The 17,003-nt window shown below is 40.1% G+C and overlaps 1 protein-coding gene across 1 annotated transcript in view; it reads right to left on the bottom strand.

Annotated features, from left to right (window-relative positions):
• Positions 1–7,403: 7,403 nt before the first annotated feature.
• The window catches only part of LRIG3 (leucine rich repeats and immunoglobulin like domains 3), a gene marked incomplete at its 5' end in the record, with an annotated part of 48,154 nt that continues 38,554 nt past the window's right edge, over positions 7,404–17,003 (bottom strand). The window contains 7 exons of the mRNA XM_029955459.1: positions 7,404–8,055; positions 9,510–9,785; positions 9,879–10,022; positions 11,817–11,975; positions 12,777–13,229; positions 14,198–14,479; positions 16,044–16,364. Coding sequence (XP_029811319.1) covers positions 7,811–8,055; positions 9,510–9,785; positions 9,879–10,022; positions 11,817–11,975; positions 12,777–13,229; positions 14,198–14,479; positions 16,044–16,364 — 1,880 coding nt within the window. The remainder of the gene's footprint in view (positions 8,056–9,509; positions 9,786–9,878; positions 10,023–11,816; positions 11,976–12,776; positions 13,230–14,197; positions 14,480–16,043; positions 16,365–17,003) is intronic.

Genomic DNA, 17,003 nt, shown 5'->3' with positions numbered 1-17,003 from the left:
GATGATCTCTATTGGTGATCTTGGCCAAAACAGTTTCAACTGAATTTGAGCAAATTCCTCTCTCTCAGATTGAAGAGGAATTATGCTGTTGAGAAGTTTGAGAAAAATAGAGAAGATAACCTACGGTGAGGCTAAGGGAAGATAAATACAGGACACGTATAACCATATTTATATATTGAGAGCAAAGAGATGAAGATAGAGGGGTGGCAACATCTTTCTCCAGCTACATCTCATGTACGTTAATTTTCTTTTACAATGGGCCACTCACCTCTCTTTGACATGGGTACTGTTTCCAGGGTCTAAAATGTCCTTTCCCTTTTTTGCCACTTCCTCATCCCTTTAGGTTTAACTCAAATATGCCCTCCTTTGTTAAATCCTCTCTGACTCTCCCAGGGTGACCAAACCTTCATCCACTGTATTCATTGGGTTTGTAAATAAGTCTGCTCTTCTGTAACAAGATAAATGTTATTTATATATGGAATGTAGTCATAACAAGTTTTTAAACATCCTACTAGTTTTATTATCCATGTCATTTCTATGTATGAGTCCAGCCATGGATTTCTCCCCCTTATTATAAGTCATATTTTCCTGCTTCTTTACAAACATGGTAATTTATTATTATATCAAATATTATAAAATTAAACGTTCAGTGCTGTGTATTTTGGCATTTCTATAAATATTCTTGAGCTCTGTTTTCAAAGACAGAGAAGTAACTTGGAAATATCTTGATTCTTTTTGAGTCTTGACACTTGTTAGTTGGGACCAGAGCAGCCTTTAGGGCTAATTCTGCCCCATCGCTAAGGCAATGTCCTGAGTACTCTCCCCGAGGCCCACTGAATTATGAAGCTTTCCACTCTAGTTAGTAGGACCAACTACTGCCCCCATGGGAACTTTAGAAATGTTCCTTCTAATTCTTTTCCTGGCCTTGGGTTATTGCCTCACATGTATGTGCTAATGGGTATTCAACTGAAGACTCAAGGGGGATCTCTGGAATTGTCCGTGTACTTTTCTCTAATGTAGTATCCTAGACTGCCACCTCTCTTTCACTCAAACAGATGGCTGACGTCCATTTGGCCCCCTCTTCCAATGCCATAGCCTGCATTACAAGGTTCATCTTATTAATTTTTATTTCCTTAGGGATCATTGCCTTGTGATTCCCAATGTCTAATGTCTGAAAATGATTGTTTCAACAATCATCATGTTTCAATGAAGAAAAGAATGGGAAAGCTAGGAGCTGGCAGATTTCAGATTAAAAAAATAATAAATGTCAACAATGAAGTTTCTAAGTTATACATGCATAGCTATAAAATGTAATCATGGATTAAATTATAACTTTAGATGACAATGATATTTTGCATAGATTTAATGGCTTCTCTTTTCCTGTATAGCTGTTATTGTTATTAACATAAAACTTTTTGGATATTAGCATCAATGTAATATGATATGTAAATTATATAGCCACTCAAAAAAGGAACTATGCTGTGTAGACAATAGCCCCCCCTTTTTTTTTTCTGGCTGTGTTCAGCTTATAACTAGTTGTGTTCTAAGAAAGGCAAATCACCTCCACTAATTGATTATATCAATAGCTACTTTTATTGAGAATTTTACCATAAGAAAATCATCATTTTATCAGGGTGTGACTTCCTGAAAAGAAGAATCCTTCAGTAATCAAGACCATGTCTCATTAAGTTTTGATATCCCAAGAGTCTATCACATTGCTGGTACCTCTGTGTTGTTAAGAATCAAGAGACCTTGAAACACAGTTGCAAGAATCTGTATGACCAGATATACTCAATAAGCCTCCTTAAAAGTATATCCATGGTTGAGGTGGAAACAGAGGACACTGTAACAGCTGCAGGATAGATCACTGCAAGAGGATGTTCAGTAAATGCTAGAGGGGTCAAAGGCTTAGTGACCGGCCACAACAGGGGAGGCCAGGTCCTGGCATCTGCGTTAGGGCTGGTCATTAAGGCCAAGCCATCCATTTTGAAAATGGAGCTTTATAAATTAATGAAGAACAAAGTCAATGAGAATCTTGGGAAGTTCTTCATATTAAAATTACCATTTCAAGTGGGGGCAGGACAAGCTGTCATAAATATACCCAAAATACAATGTTCAACTACAATAAATACTTTTTCCTCACTTAAGTTAGGCTTCAAAGCAAATATCCCAGGTTGGTTAGGAGACCATATTCCATACAGCCATTTAGAGACCCAGTCTCTTCCACAGGTGAAATCAAGAAAGAATAGCTCTGGACTATGGCCTTCCAATCAGACAGCTGCAGAAAAAGGATGTGGATGGGTGTGTAAGTAAGTAAAGGTTATGGGTCCAGGGTTTCTACTTCTGTTCACATTCCACTGGGGGGAAGTCACAACTAAATGCAAGGTGACTGAGAAATATATAGTAGCTGGGCGGCTATATGTGCAGTTCCTACCAAAATAAAAATCTGTTGACACACCTGGCCACCTGTTTACCTTTAGTAAACTGAACAGGATATGATTTTCCTTTTGACTGCTGGACCAAATCATCTGGTGACTGTTTGAAAAGAAACACGGATTTCCTTTAGCTCTTTCTAGAAGATATCCTCCTGACATACAGGTTAACTGTTTTCAGTATCTCTCATACAATGAGAGCACAGCTGGCTTTGTAACTACCAGTTGCCCTGTGATACTCTTATGATAGTTCATAGGAAGTTTTATGGGAAAACATTGCTACATGTGGGGCAAAAAGCAAAGGTTTGCTTTTGAAAGATCACTTGATTCTAACAGGAGAAAAAACATTTCAGGGCAATAAGTTTTTCTTATGTTTAGGAGTTTCTTTGAGGAAGAATATTTAAGAATATTTAATATTTGTTTAAAATATTTGATTTTAATATTTGTTAATAGCCCAAGCATCTAAGATAACATCTATCACAGTACTAAAAAAAAAAAAGTTTGCAAAAACAAAAATGAGGAAATACACACAAGGACAAGCAAGTTGTTGCCAAATTTCAACTTTGGACTGTACATGTGTCAATAGAAAGCCACAGAGGTGCCTAGGGGCTGGGTGGGGCTATGCTCAGAAAAGGTGGGAGTAGGGGTTGCAAGAAGGGCACTCGGTTTGAAGGCTGGGCTGGATCTATGAGTGAAAGGTCTTCTACACCATAAATGGGATTTAAAGCTTAGTCATCAATGGTTTTTGAACAGGAAAGTGACCAATTCAGATCTAGTTTAGAAAACTAATCCTGTGAAACAATGAATTCGGTAGGAGAGAGAGGACAAGAAGACAAGAGACAGATGAGGGTATGAACTTGGCAGCGGCAACGGGCTAAGAGAGAAGGCATAAACCATCTTGAGGACATTCAGGTGCAAAACCAACAGGTGTGGTGATTACAGATGATTACACATGGAAGGGAGTACCAGAAATGCAATTGTTCTGGGACACAGGTGGAAAACCCAGATAATCAACTTGTTCTAGGACACGCTGAGTGAAGTGCATGTAACACTCCTAGATAGCTCCATTAAAATCAGAGACCAAGTTAGCGTTAGCTACAGGGGCCTTACTAAGCTATAGCATTTAACACAATGTATTATAAATATTTATGAGCCTACTTCCTGTTCCTCTGATAATCAGAATAAGGATCATTTTACTCACTTCTATATCACCAATTCAAAATATACGACTAAGTATATAAGAAATGTTTGACAGCTGAGAGTGTGTTATCGAATTTCTACTCTGAGCTGTAGATAGATCAAAACAAAATCACATGCAGAAATATCAAAATAACTATCAAAACAATGACGATAATCTCATGAAGGCATTAGATGTTATGTTTAAACAGGATTAAAACAAGTTAAACTTGTTAAAAGCTGAAATCAACCATAAAACCCAATAGAGATATATAAAAATCATAGAAATCCAAGATTGAAATTGTTAACAATTGTGAATTGCTTTGCCTTATTCTTTAAGATGTATTCTTAAAAAGCCTAGGGAGCCTGGGTGGCTCAGTCAGTTAGCGTCCGACTTTGGCTCAGGTCATGATCTCACTCATGGGTTCAAGCCCTGCATCGGGGTTCTGTGCTGACAGCTCAGAGTCTGGAGCCTGCTTTGGATTCTTTGCCTCACACTTTCTCTCCCAAAAATATAATAAACGTTAAAAAATTAAAAAAAAACTTTAATTAAAAAATCTAATTCTAATAAAAAGCTACATGTGAATACTTGTTATAGTTTCTGATGCTCATGAATATCAATCATCATATGGGAGGAGACAGAATTCGGACCCTAGACTCTAAATACAGTAGGAATGAGAAATTTTTACAATTGAGATTTTGAGAAACTGTATACATTTCGATCTATAATATATAGATATTCATTTTTTTAAATCTTGTTAACACACCTCAAGTTAAATCAAACTTCTTTATTAAAAGACATCCATCACTACTAGATTTCTCAAAAAACCCCACAAATGGTCCCATAAATTGGGATTAACTCAGTAAATATATGCAGGCAGACTCTAGTCTCTGTTAAAATAAAATACCAATGAAAGTACCTCTGTGCCATTTTTGGGCAAATCTAAAACCTCCTGAGACTGTTTCAGGACTTTCTTTTCAAACATTAGTTTAAGAAATGCCTCATGGAAAATGATAAGTTGTGGTAACAAGATATTTCTAGAATATTGAAATTGCTCAATTCATGAAGAAACTGTACCCCTCTTTGAAGACTCTAATAGTGTTTTTGGCAGGACTCTGAGTTATTCAATGTGTTCATAGAATGCTGTCTTAAAACTACGGAGTTCTAAATTATCCTAGGACACAAGTCCAACCACTGCAGATTCCGAGGGTGGGAGGCACAGAGCAAGCTCTTTGTGGTGACATTTGGTTCTCATTCTCTTTGAAAAATACCACCGTAGCACATCTATTGTAATACTGGTTATAAATTACTTTCTATCACATTAAATCAAAAGGACTAACACCCCTCAGGTGTGTACAAATAGCACATCAATTTCCTTTTTTACATCAAGTTTTTAAAAACAGTACCATTGGCTTTATTCTGAGAAGGAACTTCTGGTTTCTTTCTCTAAGAGGGCTGTGAAAGTATGTTGTAAATGTCCCACAGATTGTTTTTTTTTTAAATGTTACCAGGGCACCTGGGTGGCTGTCAGGTAAGTGTCTGAGTTTGACTCAGGTCATGATCTTGTGGTTCCTGGGTTTGAGCCTCGCACTGGGCTCTGTGCTGACAGCTCGTACCCTGGACCTTGCTTTGGACTGTGTCTCCCTCTCTCTCTACCTGTCCCCTGCTCGTGCTCCATCTCTCTCAAAAATAAACATTAAAAATATTTTTTAAAAATGTTGCCTGCCACAATCATATAACCTTTATCTCCCAATATCTTAAAACAGAGGTAACATTATACATAGTAATGATGTTATCATTAGCGTTAGTAATGAAGAAAGCACTATGAAAGTTATGTGAACATCTATTAAGATATGTTGTACATGAATTTATCAGAAAGCATAGAAAGATTAAATTGAAAAATTTTAAACTTTCTGATAAACTAAATGATTTGGTATTTATTTTTTTCTGAAGTCTGTATTGTTCTAGGATATATTAATACCTACTAGATTCATTTTGCCATTATATATTCTTTTCCTGCAAATGTCAAAGAGAAATTGAGCTCCTGTTTCTCCACACAGCTAAAATTAAATGTAATCCATATATACACACAGAGTAAGAGAGAAATATCATCTTAAAGTAGAGTAAATCTAATTTTTGAGTTTCTTTTTTTATAAATTTTTTAAAATGTTTTTAAATTATTTTTGAGAGACAGAGAGAGACAGCGTGAACAGGGGAGGGTTAGAGACAGAGGGAGACACAGAATCTGAAACACACTCTAGGATCCGAGCTAGCTGTCAGCACAGAGCCCGATGTGGGGCTCAAACCCACGAACCGTGAGATCATGACCTGAGCCGTAGCTGGACGCTTAACCAACTGAGCCACTCAGGCGCCCCTAATTTTTGAGTTTCAAGTGTTAATGATTTAAACCTTTGTGGATGAGTCCAGAAAAATTAAATCTTTTAAAAGAAGTTCATAATCATTGAATAGGCCTCTATTAATGCTTGCGACACATCTGGCAATAATGAAGACAGATTAACAATAATGAAGACAGATTAACAATAGGATTTTGAAAATCTGGCAAAAATGATAAAGCCAAAGCATACAAAATCACTTCTGTACATTTAGTCACTGGTGGTCCAAGGAAGGATCAACTTCCTGTTCTGGACTCTGGTGTCTACATTAAAGGAAGAAAAATCTTACTACAACCTGGGGTCATTTCTGGCTCACAAACAACAAAACTGTACACTTACTAAGCAGGAAAACATCACCCCCAACATATCTTATCTCTGAGAAAAATCTGCTTTTCTAATTGCTTTCACTTTAGCTCAAAGAACGGACAATGGCATAAATTCACACCTTCATCAGGTTGGATTTTACAGCTTAATGTGTTATATATTAACTCTTTCCATGCATATTTAACTACTCTTGGGCAAGAGGACTGGTCTCTAAACTTTAGATGTAAACAAGAGTTTGCTAAAAAAAATTTAGTTTCATTATCTGAATTAGGAAACAAGTTTATCTCAGTTACTTGAAATGATGTCACCTAATTTTAAAGATAACTGTATCCATGTTTTGTGTGTGTATATGAACCATATAATGACATTTTCACTTAAATACTTTTAAGACAAATATTTTAAAGAGTTTAAATAACAGATTTGATACTCAGTTTTTAACCAGAGCAGGATGACCAGATTAGGGAAAGGTTTTAATTCTTTAGAATAGCTTAAAAGTACCTTCTCTGTAAGAACTGCTCATCCTGCAGAAAGTCAGTAAAAACAGCCAAGATTTCTATCATGTCCCATTGTAACCTGGAACAGTGAATAAAATCACCTCTATTATAGCCATTTTAACTACAGAAATGTGCAATAAGCCATGTTCTTGTTATAATTAAAAGGATGGTAAATGTGAAACTATTTGGAAAAGCACAAGGCATTAGACCACAGAAGGCATTATTCTAATTAAAGAAACATGGCTTGAATAGAGATTTAACAACGGTGGTTGTACATTATACCAGACTGTACCAACAAACCTTTGGAGCGTTAGAAATAAATTAATACACTTCAAATCTTTGTAGCTCTTTTTCGTTTACCATATGCTTTTTTATATACTATCTATGCTACATAGACACTATATACCATATGCTTTTATATACATTAATCCGATTTAAGTTTGTATTACCTCAACTCTGTGTGATAGGCAAAATGGTCAGTTTTTGCTTATATTTTAATGAGCATCCATCAATTTGAGCATGATAATATGAAATTATTAAGCCTAACGTGTTAAAAACAATAAAAACTGTGTATAGATGGGGCTTGGGATCAAAATGACACATTTTATTAAATGCAATGTGCAAAATAAAATGAAGTGACTTCTATTCAAAAAAGGTACAAGACAGGTATTAATTAAAATGTTTTTGTACTCATTTTCAATAAAAAGAAATCTGGCATTATAAAAATACATAAAATAGTCATGATCCATACCATTAATTTACATAAGATTTTTTTTTTGCATAAAACAAGTTAAAATAGTTTAAAAAGGTATTCTTATATGAAAGTTACTCCCACTATAAAATTTTTTATAACTTTTTGTAATTTTGGTCCATCTGTATAAATATCCTTTTAAAATTCATAACTCCATTTAAAAACATAGGATTCTCTTCCTTTTAAATAAAAGTCTGCTTGAGGTAGTACGTTAGAGCTCTTCTTTGCTTCTGTTCAGTCTAGGTGTCCAAGTCATCAGACTGAAAATTTGGAGTCCTGTGGTTTTCCAAGGTCTGTTTATAGGTACATGTGTGATTTTCTTGCTGAAAATCTGTCCTTTCTTTCCCATATGCCTCTGACTCAGAGTCCAAGTCTGGGGAAGACCGGGCTTTCAGGTGAAAGGCTCTTGGCTGACAATCGAATGGCTGTGCAAAGCTTGAAAAAGCATCCAGGTGAGCTCTCTTCAGAGGCTTTCCAAATGTTCCTGAAAGAAAAAAAATACAACACCCTTGAGCATACGGGTCCTTTGGCTAGTATGTATGTACATCAAGACACATTTTACATGAAGGAGGAACTTACCTGTGAGCACAGTAAGTGCTTTGTACAAGTCATTTATGGTATCAGGTGTATCTGCATCTGTGTTACAGAGAAAGAACCTATGGAATGGAGCTGAGGAATGAACATGTATGTCCATTTGCTGCATTTCGTAACTTACAGTAATACTAATCATGGTGCAATGAAGTTCCCTAATATAAGCTCTTCCAAATCCTGGCTTTGTTACCTAAGGGCCCACAATTTTCCATGAAGGAGATCTGGGTTGTTGGTTACAAGTATATTGTGCCTGGATATAAAAACTTTCTTTCAAAATAATCCTTATGCCTTGCCCTTTCTTCCTAAGAAAATATTTAACTGACTCGAATTCTTTTAAAGAAAAAATGTTTTAATGTTTTTATTTATTTTTGAGAGAGACAGAGACAATGTGAGCAGGGGAAGGTCAGAGAGAGAGGGAGACACAGAATCCAAAGACAGGCTCCAGGCGCTGAGCTAGCTGTCAACACAGAGCCCGATGTGGGGCTTGAACCCATGAACCGTGAAATCATGACCTAAGCCAAAGTCGGACACTTATCCGACTGAGCCACCCAGGCGCCCCTAATTGACTCAAATTCTTGTCACAGTCATATAAAGGTTATTTTCATTGCTAAAGAAGGAATATAAATAGTTATACTGTGACAAAACATAAAATTTCTTAAAAGCTGGGTAAATGATTTTAAAATTCCATTTTTTAAAAACAAGTTAATTTGTGGTTCATTTTCCCATATGTCCACTCAGTGAAAAGATGGTCTCAGTTCTACCCATTGCCTGGCTGAAGGAGTAGACAAAGAAATTCACAAACGAATCTTGGCGCTAGCCAGTGTCTACCACCACCAACTCGGGCTTTAAGGCTCTGACAGTCTCCTCTGCCAAAGCAGTCCGGCTGGGCCACGGGCAGATGATGCCAGGTGGGATGCGGTCCACCTTCTGACCGTGGTCCAAGTGTGAGCACCACCAGACATCCCAAACCACAATCATGCAGTGCACACACAACTCCACCCCAAAAGCTGCTGTAGCCCAAAACCACTTTTTCCACAAGGCTGACAAATGGAGCTCTTAAGTCACTCCCCAAATTCTTGTCTTCTAGATGATGCCACACACGGTGTTAACCAGAAAGCTCCCAGGGCTTAGTTACGGATTACATATAATCAAGGAAAATCCCCCGTGGCTGACTTCGCCTTTAGAAACACGTATACTAACTCATAGGATGTCATGACAACACCATTAAAAAAAAAACAATAACAAAACACTGTTCACAAGTTTGGCATCTGAGGCTCTCATTGCTCTCCCACATGCAACATGGAATTTGAGTCCCGAGTTAAGGTGTCTATGTATCAATAAACTTACCCATGAAAGAATTACTTGAAGTAACTGATGCTGGCTCTGGACTTAGACTAAAATCTAAAGAGGACTTGTTTAGACACAAACTTTTTGTTCCAGGTCCTTCATTTTGAGAGTAAGTAGAGTTGATTAACTTCCTCACATGTGAGGGCCATCCTGGATCACTGCCACTCGGTTCACCGGATTCTTCTGAAGGATAAGGACATGGGTAGCACTCCTTTTTCTTTATGTAACTGGGCTCACAGTGGTCCACGAAAGCTGTTCTCAGGTCAGGGCCACCGCCTTTTGAATTTGGGGACAATATCAGAGAGAGCCAGAGTTAGTGCTTCTAGCAATCTCCTTAGGGAACAGAACTCAGATAAGAAAACCACATACCTGTATGACAGGCTTCAAAAGGATCGGAGCCATATACATTCCCCTTCAAATACACAGGGCCCGAGGATCCCAAAAAGGGACAAAGGAATGGATCTGTGGAAACTTCCACATCAGCTTCACTGCTATTGTCGATGTGGCATGTCCCTTTAAAATAGACATCTCGGTCACCAAATGAATTTGGTTCAAGTACCCCTCAACATCCTCTCCACTTTTTCCCATTATTTAGAGATAAAAATTTTGGATAGAATGGCATGTAAGAGAAAAAAGGTACAGAAGTTTATGGCAGGAAATGCCCTGAGGCCTGCGGATTAGTAACTGAGTACATCTGTGCCATCCTGCAGAAAGAGTGCTCAATTAACCATTGTAAGGGATGTGTTCACCCGGGTACGGGCTCCCACGCCCTCTGCCCCTTATGAGAGAAACTGATCTATGTATGCACATAGCACTTGAAGCGGCCATGGTCCCAAACACATGATGCCATCAGCACTGCCCCCTTCCTTCAGAAGGTCACAGGTGAGCAATACCAGGAAGTGGCATTCAACAAATGATCTTTAAATGCTCAACTCAAAAATGAGCTTGGCCAAAAAAACCCCCTATTGTGAGTGTTTGAGCCAAACAACCCGGAAATGATATTCCAGTTAGCAGTGGCCACAGCAGATGAAGGACAAGGAGGCAGTGCAGGGGAGAGCCGCATGATGAGCCATGTGCCTGGGAAGCAGGACGTGGGCAGTCTTCAAGAGAAGAGGCAGGGCACAATGTGATCAGTGAAGGCCTCTGGAGCTGCTGACAGCACCCATCTCCAGCCCCAGCAGCCAAGGACACAGCATCACTGTGTTCCGGTTCTGTTGCTTTAACCTTTCAAAATGTCTTCAGTAAACCCTGATACTGTTGGACAAGCTTGGGCTTCTGCCCTTTGCAACCAAATGAGTGTAACCAGAACACCCACTTGTATGTGAAAATCTTCTATCTCTATACCCACTACCACTGCCTTGCCAAGCACTTTGTGACTATTTGTTGAATTTTTTGTCTCACCATTGACTACACTATGAGACTGAAAACAAAGATCTTCCCTCTCAACTAGAGTCCAGCACACAGCAGATATTCAATAAATGCTTGTGGGACAGGACGGTAAAATGTTTGAAAAGAACGTCAATAGCTTTCGCTTTTTGAGCACTTTAATACGTGCCAAGTAACATGCAGTTTTCCAATATCATTTTAATTTAATTTCACAACAGCCTAAAAAGGAAGTACTGTATAATTGTACAAGGATACACAGGGAATAAGTGTCAGATGTGGGTCTTGAACCAAGCCTGTGTGTTTGCCTTATGCTGTCTCCATGATTATTCCTAAAAGCATACAGTTTTTTTTTAATGTTTATTATTTTTGAAAGAGAGAGTGTGAGCGAGGGAGGGGCAGAGAGAGAGGGAGACACAGAATCTGAAACACACTCCAGGCTCCGAGCTGTGGGCACAGAGCCTGATGTGGGGCTCCAACCCAGAAACTGAGACCACGACCTGAGCCAAAGTCAGATGCTTAACTGAGTCACCCATAGGCCCCCAATCCATACAGTTCTTAAAACAGTCAGAATTTGATTCTTCTCATTGGACTTTTAAGACCATACATGAAACCAGTTAACATCATTTAAAAAAGGAAAACGTTCAGGGACAAAGAGCATTTACAGTGTAAAAAAAATAGTGTTGCATGGGGAAATTAAACTTTAATTCTCCCACTTGTCCTCTCTTATTATCAGAAAGAAAGATTTTTCTAGTGCTTAAGAGAATGGCACAAAAGTATTTAATTTCAAGCTTTGCTAGTGATGCTGGGCCAGTTCCTAAATATATGAGTGGATCGATTTCTTGTGAAAATTAATACCGTATTTGAGCCTTCCATCAAATTGTTTCAAAACAACGAGGGCCTGTGTTCATTTTAAACACTTACCGTTACTGTCGTGTTGTGGGAGGAAAAATCCGCCTCCTGAAGAAGTGACGAACTGGTGGTGGCTTCCGCTTTCTGAGGAGATGTACCCATCCTGTCTGTCGGCTAAGGTCCCCTGGGATGACAGATAACTAGGGATATCCGCCGGCAAGTTGGTCTCATCTGCCATCCAACAAGAGCACTGTTAGCCAAGAATGAACACACCTACTCCACAGCCTTCCCTGACGACCCGTCAATACTGTTTGGGTTTCTGTGCGAAGCAATATACCTACTCCTAAAAATCCACCTTGACTGTACAGTGTTTGGGTAAGGAAGGTTAGCGCTCCGCTGCCCTGGGAAGCACAAGCCCACTGTCTACTGCTCTTCTACAGAATGTCCCTCCCAAATTTCAAAAACAGAGGTTTCAAAAAATACAGGCTTAGGACTTTTCATGGGATAGTATCTAAGCTCTTGAATTAGGCTTGATTTCTGCTGTATTAATATTTACCAATATTAACATTTACCATAATTAATATTTACCAACAGAGGGCTTTGCAGGTATTAGTGACGTCATGGCCCCCTCCTGCAGGCCCCTCCCAGATGGCTGCTCTCACACACGTACACGGGCACACGCATGACAAGACAGGACTACGCCAGCGTGTGAACCGCACAACCGAGCGGCTGTTCCTGCTCTCCATCACCACCGCGTGAAGCAGTGCGTGTTTTACTCTGTGACTTGGGCTGCATGTCACAGCCGACGGGATACTTTGATGAGGTTCAACAAGAAGGACTAATCTTTAAACATCAGCCTTTCTTTGGGGCTGAGGTGTTATTTTTAGCTAACCGTATTTCTGCAGCTTGAAACAAATGAGTCACCCCTCCGATACGGCCTCAGGCTGTGAGACACACATTCTGGACGAGAATTACCACGGGACCACAAACACACATGACGGCGGCGCCCGTGCCAAGCTGGTGTTTACACACCTGTGTTGGTAATGCTGCAATCTTCGCTCCTCCGCCTTGTGTGGTAGATGATGACCACCCACACGAGCGACGTGCCCACCACACAGCAAACCACCGCTATGATCACGACGCCCACGGTGGCCCACCCGTCATCGTCCAGTGACGAGGCGGTCATCTGAGGGGAGTCGCAGGTGGGAGTGGGGATCACGCTGAGGCGCACGTTGCCCCTCTCAGTGCCGAGGGTATTGGACATTTCACACGTGTACTTCCCAGCATCGCCGACGTCAGAGTCCACAATGATCAGCAGCTGATTGCCTGCTGCAAAAAAGTGCCTTTCAGTGACCACCAAGGGGCTGTCGTCCTTGGTCCAGTTCAATCTGGGAGGAGGGCTGCCGCCGGCAATGCACTGCAGCACGGCCGTTTCTCCCTTGGTTACGGTTCGGTCTAACAGGGGCCGCAAAAATGATGGTGTTTCTGAAATGACAAGTTATGCTTTTAATCTAAATGCAATTAGGTGTTGCACATCAGAAGACCCGCTAGTTGAATTTACTGAAACTGGAACCTAACATTGTATGCTTCCACAACCTAATGTGTACATTTCTTTATGAGCGTACGTGTGTGGACAACGTTTGGGATTTCACTTCATTGTTTGGCTGTCATTTATTATGACACCTGTTAAGGATAACATTTACTATTTTTCAAATCTCAATCTCTCTCACTCTTGGCAAGACTGGGAACAGTGGAAGAGGGGCATTGTGAAACATGTTAGACATTTCTTAGAAACAGAAAATGTTTAAAAATAATTTTAAGTGGTGGGGGGTGTTGATGGAGGAAAGAAATCAGAATGTTTAAATTTTTTAAAGGGAGACTTCCTTGTGCTACATGTCTAAACCTATATTTACATTATGAAAGTATTTTTTATTATCTGGTGTTCACAGGTTACTTCACTCAACTTTTTCAAAGATACATATATGATTAACATGTTCACCTGTTTAAAAAGCTCCTGTTTAGGTGAAAGGTAAAAGACAAACTCTGATTTCCAGACCAGCAGGGCAGGCCAGGAAAAGAGAGTAGGTCCTTCCCAATCTGCTCGTTTTTTTCCCTTATGTATTTTTTATAGTGTTAAGATTAGTGGTAGAGACTGGACAATGGGGAAGAGGAGGGCTGGTTGTGTGGTGAGCCCTGCAAAAAGGGGAAGCATCAAGGCATTTACTTTTCCTCTCCCCTCGGAATGGAAGAGGCAAATTCATCTCTCTGGACACAGGCTTGAAGATGTAACTACCTCACTCCCGATTCAAGCTCCCGAGAGGCCATCTGCCCTCTCCAAGGAGAGGCAGTGTCTTACGATTACATCTCCCTCTTACAACTTGTGACAGGGCCTCTGAGGGAGCTAGTATCTTTAAGATTAATTTATATCAAGGACCCTAACAAGAGCCATTTACCTAGGACAGTCAGAGTTGCATTTGCAGAAATGCTTCCTGCGCTGTTTTGAGCTGTGCAGCTATAGACCCCGATATCCTCTATCTTCACATCAACGATAAAGAACACGTCATCCTCAGGCATGACATGCATGCGTCTCTCCCTCGCAGCAGGGAAGTCTGTGCCCCCATCCTTCTGCCAGGCTATCTGTGGGGCTGGATGCCCCAGGGCGGCGCACTCCAGACGTGCCATGGCCCCGGCTCGGATGGTAAGATCCATGGGGGTCTTGGTGAAGGAAGGAAGCACTGGAATCGAATAAAGAATATGGGCATCAGTACTATGGAGTTTTAGGGGTTCATTTCCATTCTGGTTTTTTGTTTTTTAATATATACCTACAAATGCCCCTGACACAGTTAAGGCAGGTGTTACTTCTGATTGCAAGATAAGGAATCTCAAGTTGAGATGAAGAGATCCCCTCAAGATTACACAGGCACAGAAATGATGAAGTCAGGCTGAAAGGTCACCTGATGTTCAGACTGAAGGTCTTTCTGCTATTTTTGAGATCCTTTTCAGTTTCCTAAGTAATCATCTGTGAGGTCTTGGGCAAATCAATTAATCTATTAGTACCTTGACTACTCTTTTCATCCTTTTTTTTTTTTAAGTCCCTCCTGGCTCCAACATTCTATGACTTTAGATATGTATTTTGTCCTACAATTTTAAACTCAAAATTGTTCTGTCAGGCCTCAGCAATTATTTGTGGAATGAATACATTAATGTATAAAAAAGTCTCCTACCAAAAAAAAAAGTCTCCTACCACTGAAGGTATAAATGATTAAGTGATAAAATGGTTAAGGCTCCAGTCATAAAAATGTATACCAGCCACACAAAGCAATTACATATTTTTACTAACACTAGCTAATACTTACTGCCTTTAGTGAGCGTTCACCATATCCTAGGTATTCTGGTAAGTTCTCTGCACCAGTTATTTTATTTAATGATGATCATACCTCTCTGTAAGGTAGTAAGTATCATTATTCCTAATTGAAAGATGTGGGGGGGGGAAATATGTTAAGGAACTTGCTAAGAGTCACACAGCTATAAGCATGAGTTGCAGGATTCAAATCCAGACCTCGGAATTAAAGGTGAAGTGCTCTAACAGTGTATGTCATGGCCTTCCCACATCAGACTAACACACTGGTGGGGGGTCTGGGTGGCTCAGTTGGTTGAGAGTCTGACTCTTGAGTTTGGCTTGGGTCATGATCCCAGGGTCATAGGATTGAGCCCTGTATCAAGCTCAGCTCAGAGCCTGCTTGGACCTCTGTCTCCCTCTGCCTGTCCACTGCCTGCACACACATTATCTAAAAAATAAAAAATAAAAATTAAAAAAATGGGGTGCCTGGCTGGTTCAGTTAAGCACTGAACATTGAACTTTGGCTCAGGCCCTAATCTCATGGTCTGTGAGTTCAAGGCCCCTCCCCCCACCCCTCGTCCAGGCTCTGTGCTGACAGCTCAGAGTCCAGAGCCTTCTTGGGATTCTGTGTCTCCCTCTCTCTCTCTGCCCCTTCCTTGCCTCTTGCTAGCCTGATCTAGCTCTCCCTCTCTCTCAAAAAGAAACACTGAAACAACGTTAAAAAAGAAACTAATACATTGTGAACTCCCAGGAGAGTAAAAGTGTTTGGCTCATCTCTGTGTTACCCACAAGGACGGGGTCCTCAACACAAGGAACTGCTTGTGCAGATGCCAAGAACCTTAATTTTTGTGGAGAGGCCGAGAAAAGAAGGGTTAGGTGGGGAACGTTGAGCAGGGTCAGGAGTAATAGAAAACGGAATCCAAAAGGTGTCTTTAAAGGCAAAAAGTCCGATCACATACTATTTACTGTGAGCTTGGCTTTGACAGAGTAGGATGAACCAAAGTGATTGGAGATGACACACTGGTACTTCCCCTCGCTGGTGAACTCCACGTTGCGCAGCCGGAGAATGGTGGTGTACTCCATCACCTCGCCACCTTGGGCCCGCAGGTGTGCATAATTTTCCATTTCAGCATCATGCAGCAGTTCATTGTCTTTTTTCCAAGCAAAAGTCATAGGGGAATCACTGCTGCTGGCGGCTGAGCAGATAAAACTCAAATTGGAACCTTTTATTGCTGACTGTGTTTCTGGCTGAACCGTGATCTGGGGTTTAGGAAAATCATCTGTTCAAAATGGAGAGGAGGAAACAAAACAATTTTAAGGCTCCAGAGTCCAAACGCTACTCGGTTTTTAACACCAAGAAACTCAAAACAAATGAGGGCTTAGGTTTTACCCTTTGTATATGTTTCACAGATGGGCTAACAGTCCTAATGTTGAAATGATGGCCTGGGAGAGTGTTTATAAACTAATTCATTCACTTCAAATAGAGACTGAAACTTATTTATCAGTCATTAACTGAGAGGAGACTGCTATTTCAGAATATAGTTTATCCTAGGCCCCTTGTGCTTTTTTAAATATAAACACAAGAAGAACTCAGTTAAGAAATTTCCAGACTCATGGGATCATATTAAAATGCTCCTATTGGGAAGTGCAATTTTTTTTCCCATGTTATCCACGAATAAGCAGCAGCAAAATTAAGAAATCAGTATCACTAAAGACAGCAATTAACACCCCATTTACCAAAGACAGAACCCATATTAAAAAGCAGTAATTTTTAGACAGAGCAGAAAAAAATAATCCTGCAGTGAAAGAAAAAGCATCTCTCAAACTCCCTGCGAGACCCTGGCTTCAGCCTGGGGTTTCGGGTGGACAATGAATTAGGCCACTGTGCTTCCCTGCCAGAGCTACATTATAATTAGAGC

Source organism: Suricata suricatta, chromosome 10 (genome assembly GCF_006229205.1).
Source record: "Suricata suricatta isolate VVHF042 chromosome 10, meerkat_22Aug2017_6uvM2_HiC, whole genome shotgun sequence".
NCBI classification, from domain to species: Eukaryota; Metazoa; Chordata; class Mammalia; order Carnivora; family Herpestidae; genus Suricata; species Suricata suricatta.
Note: the sequence above shows the minus strand (reverse complement) of the source record. Positions and strands in the feature narration are given on the sequence as shown.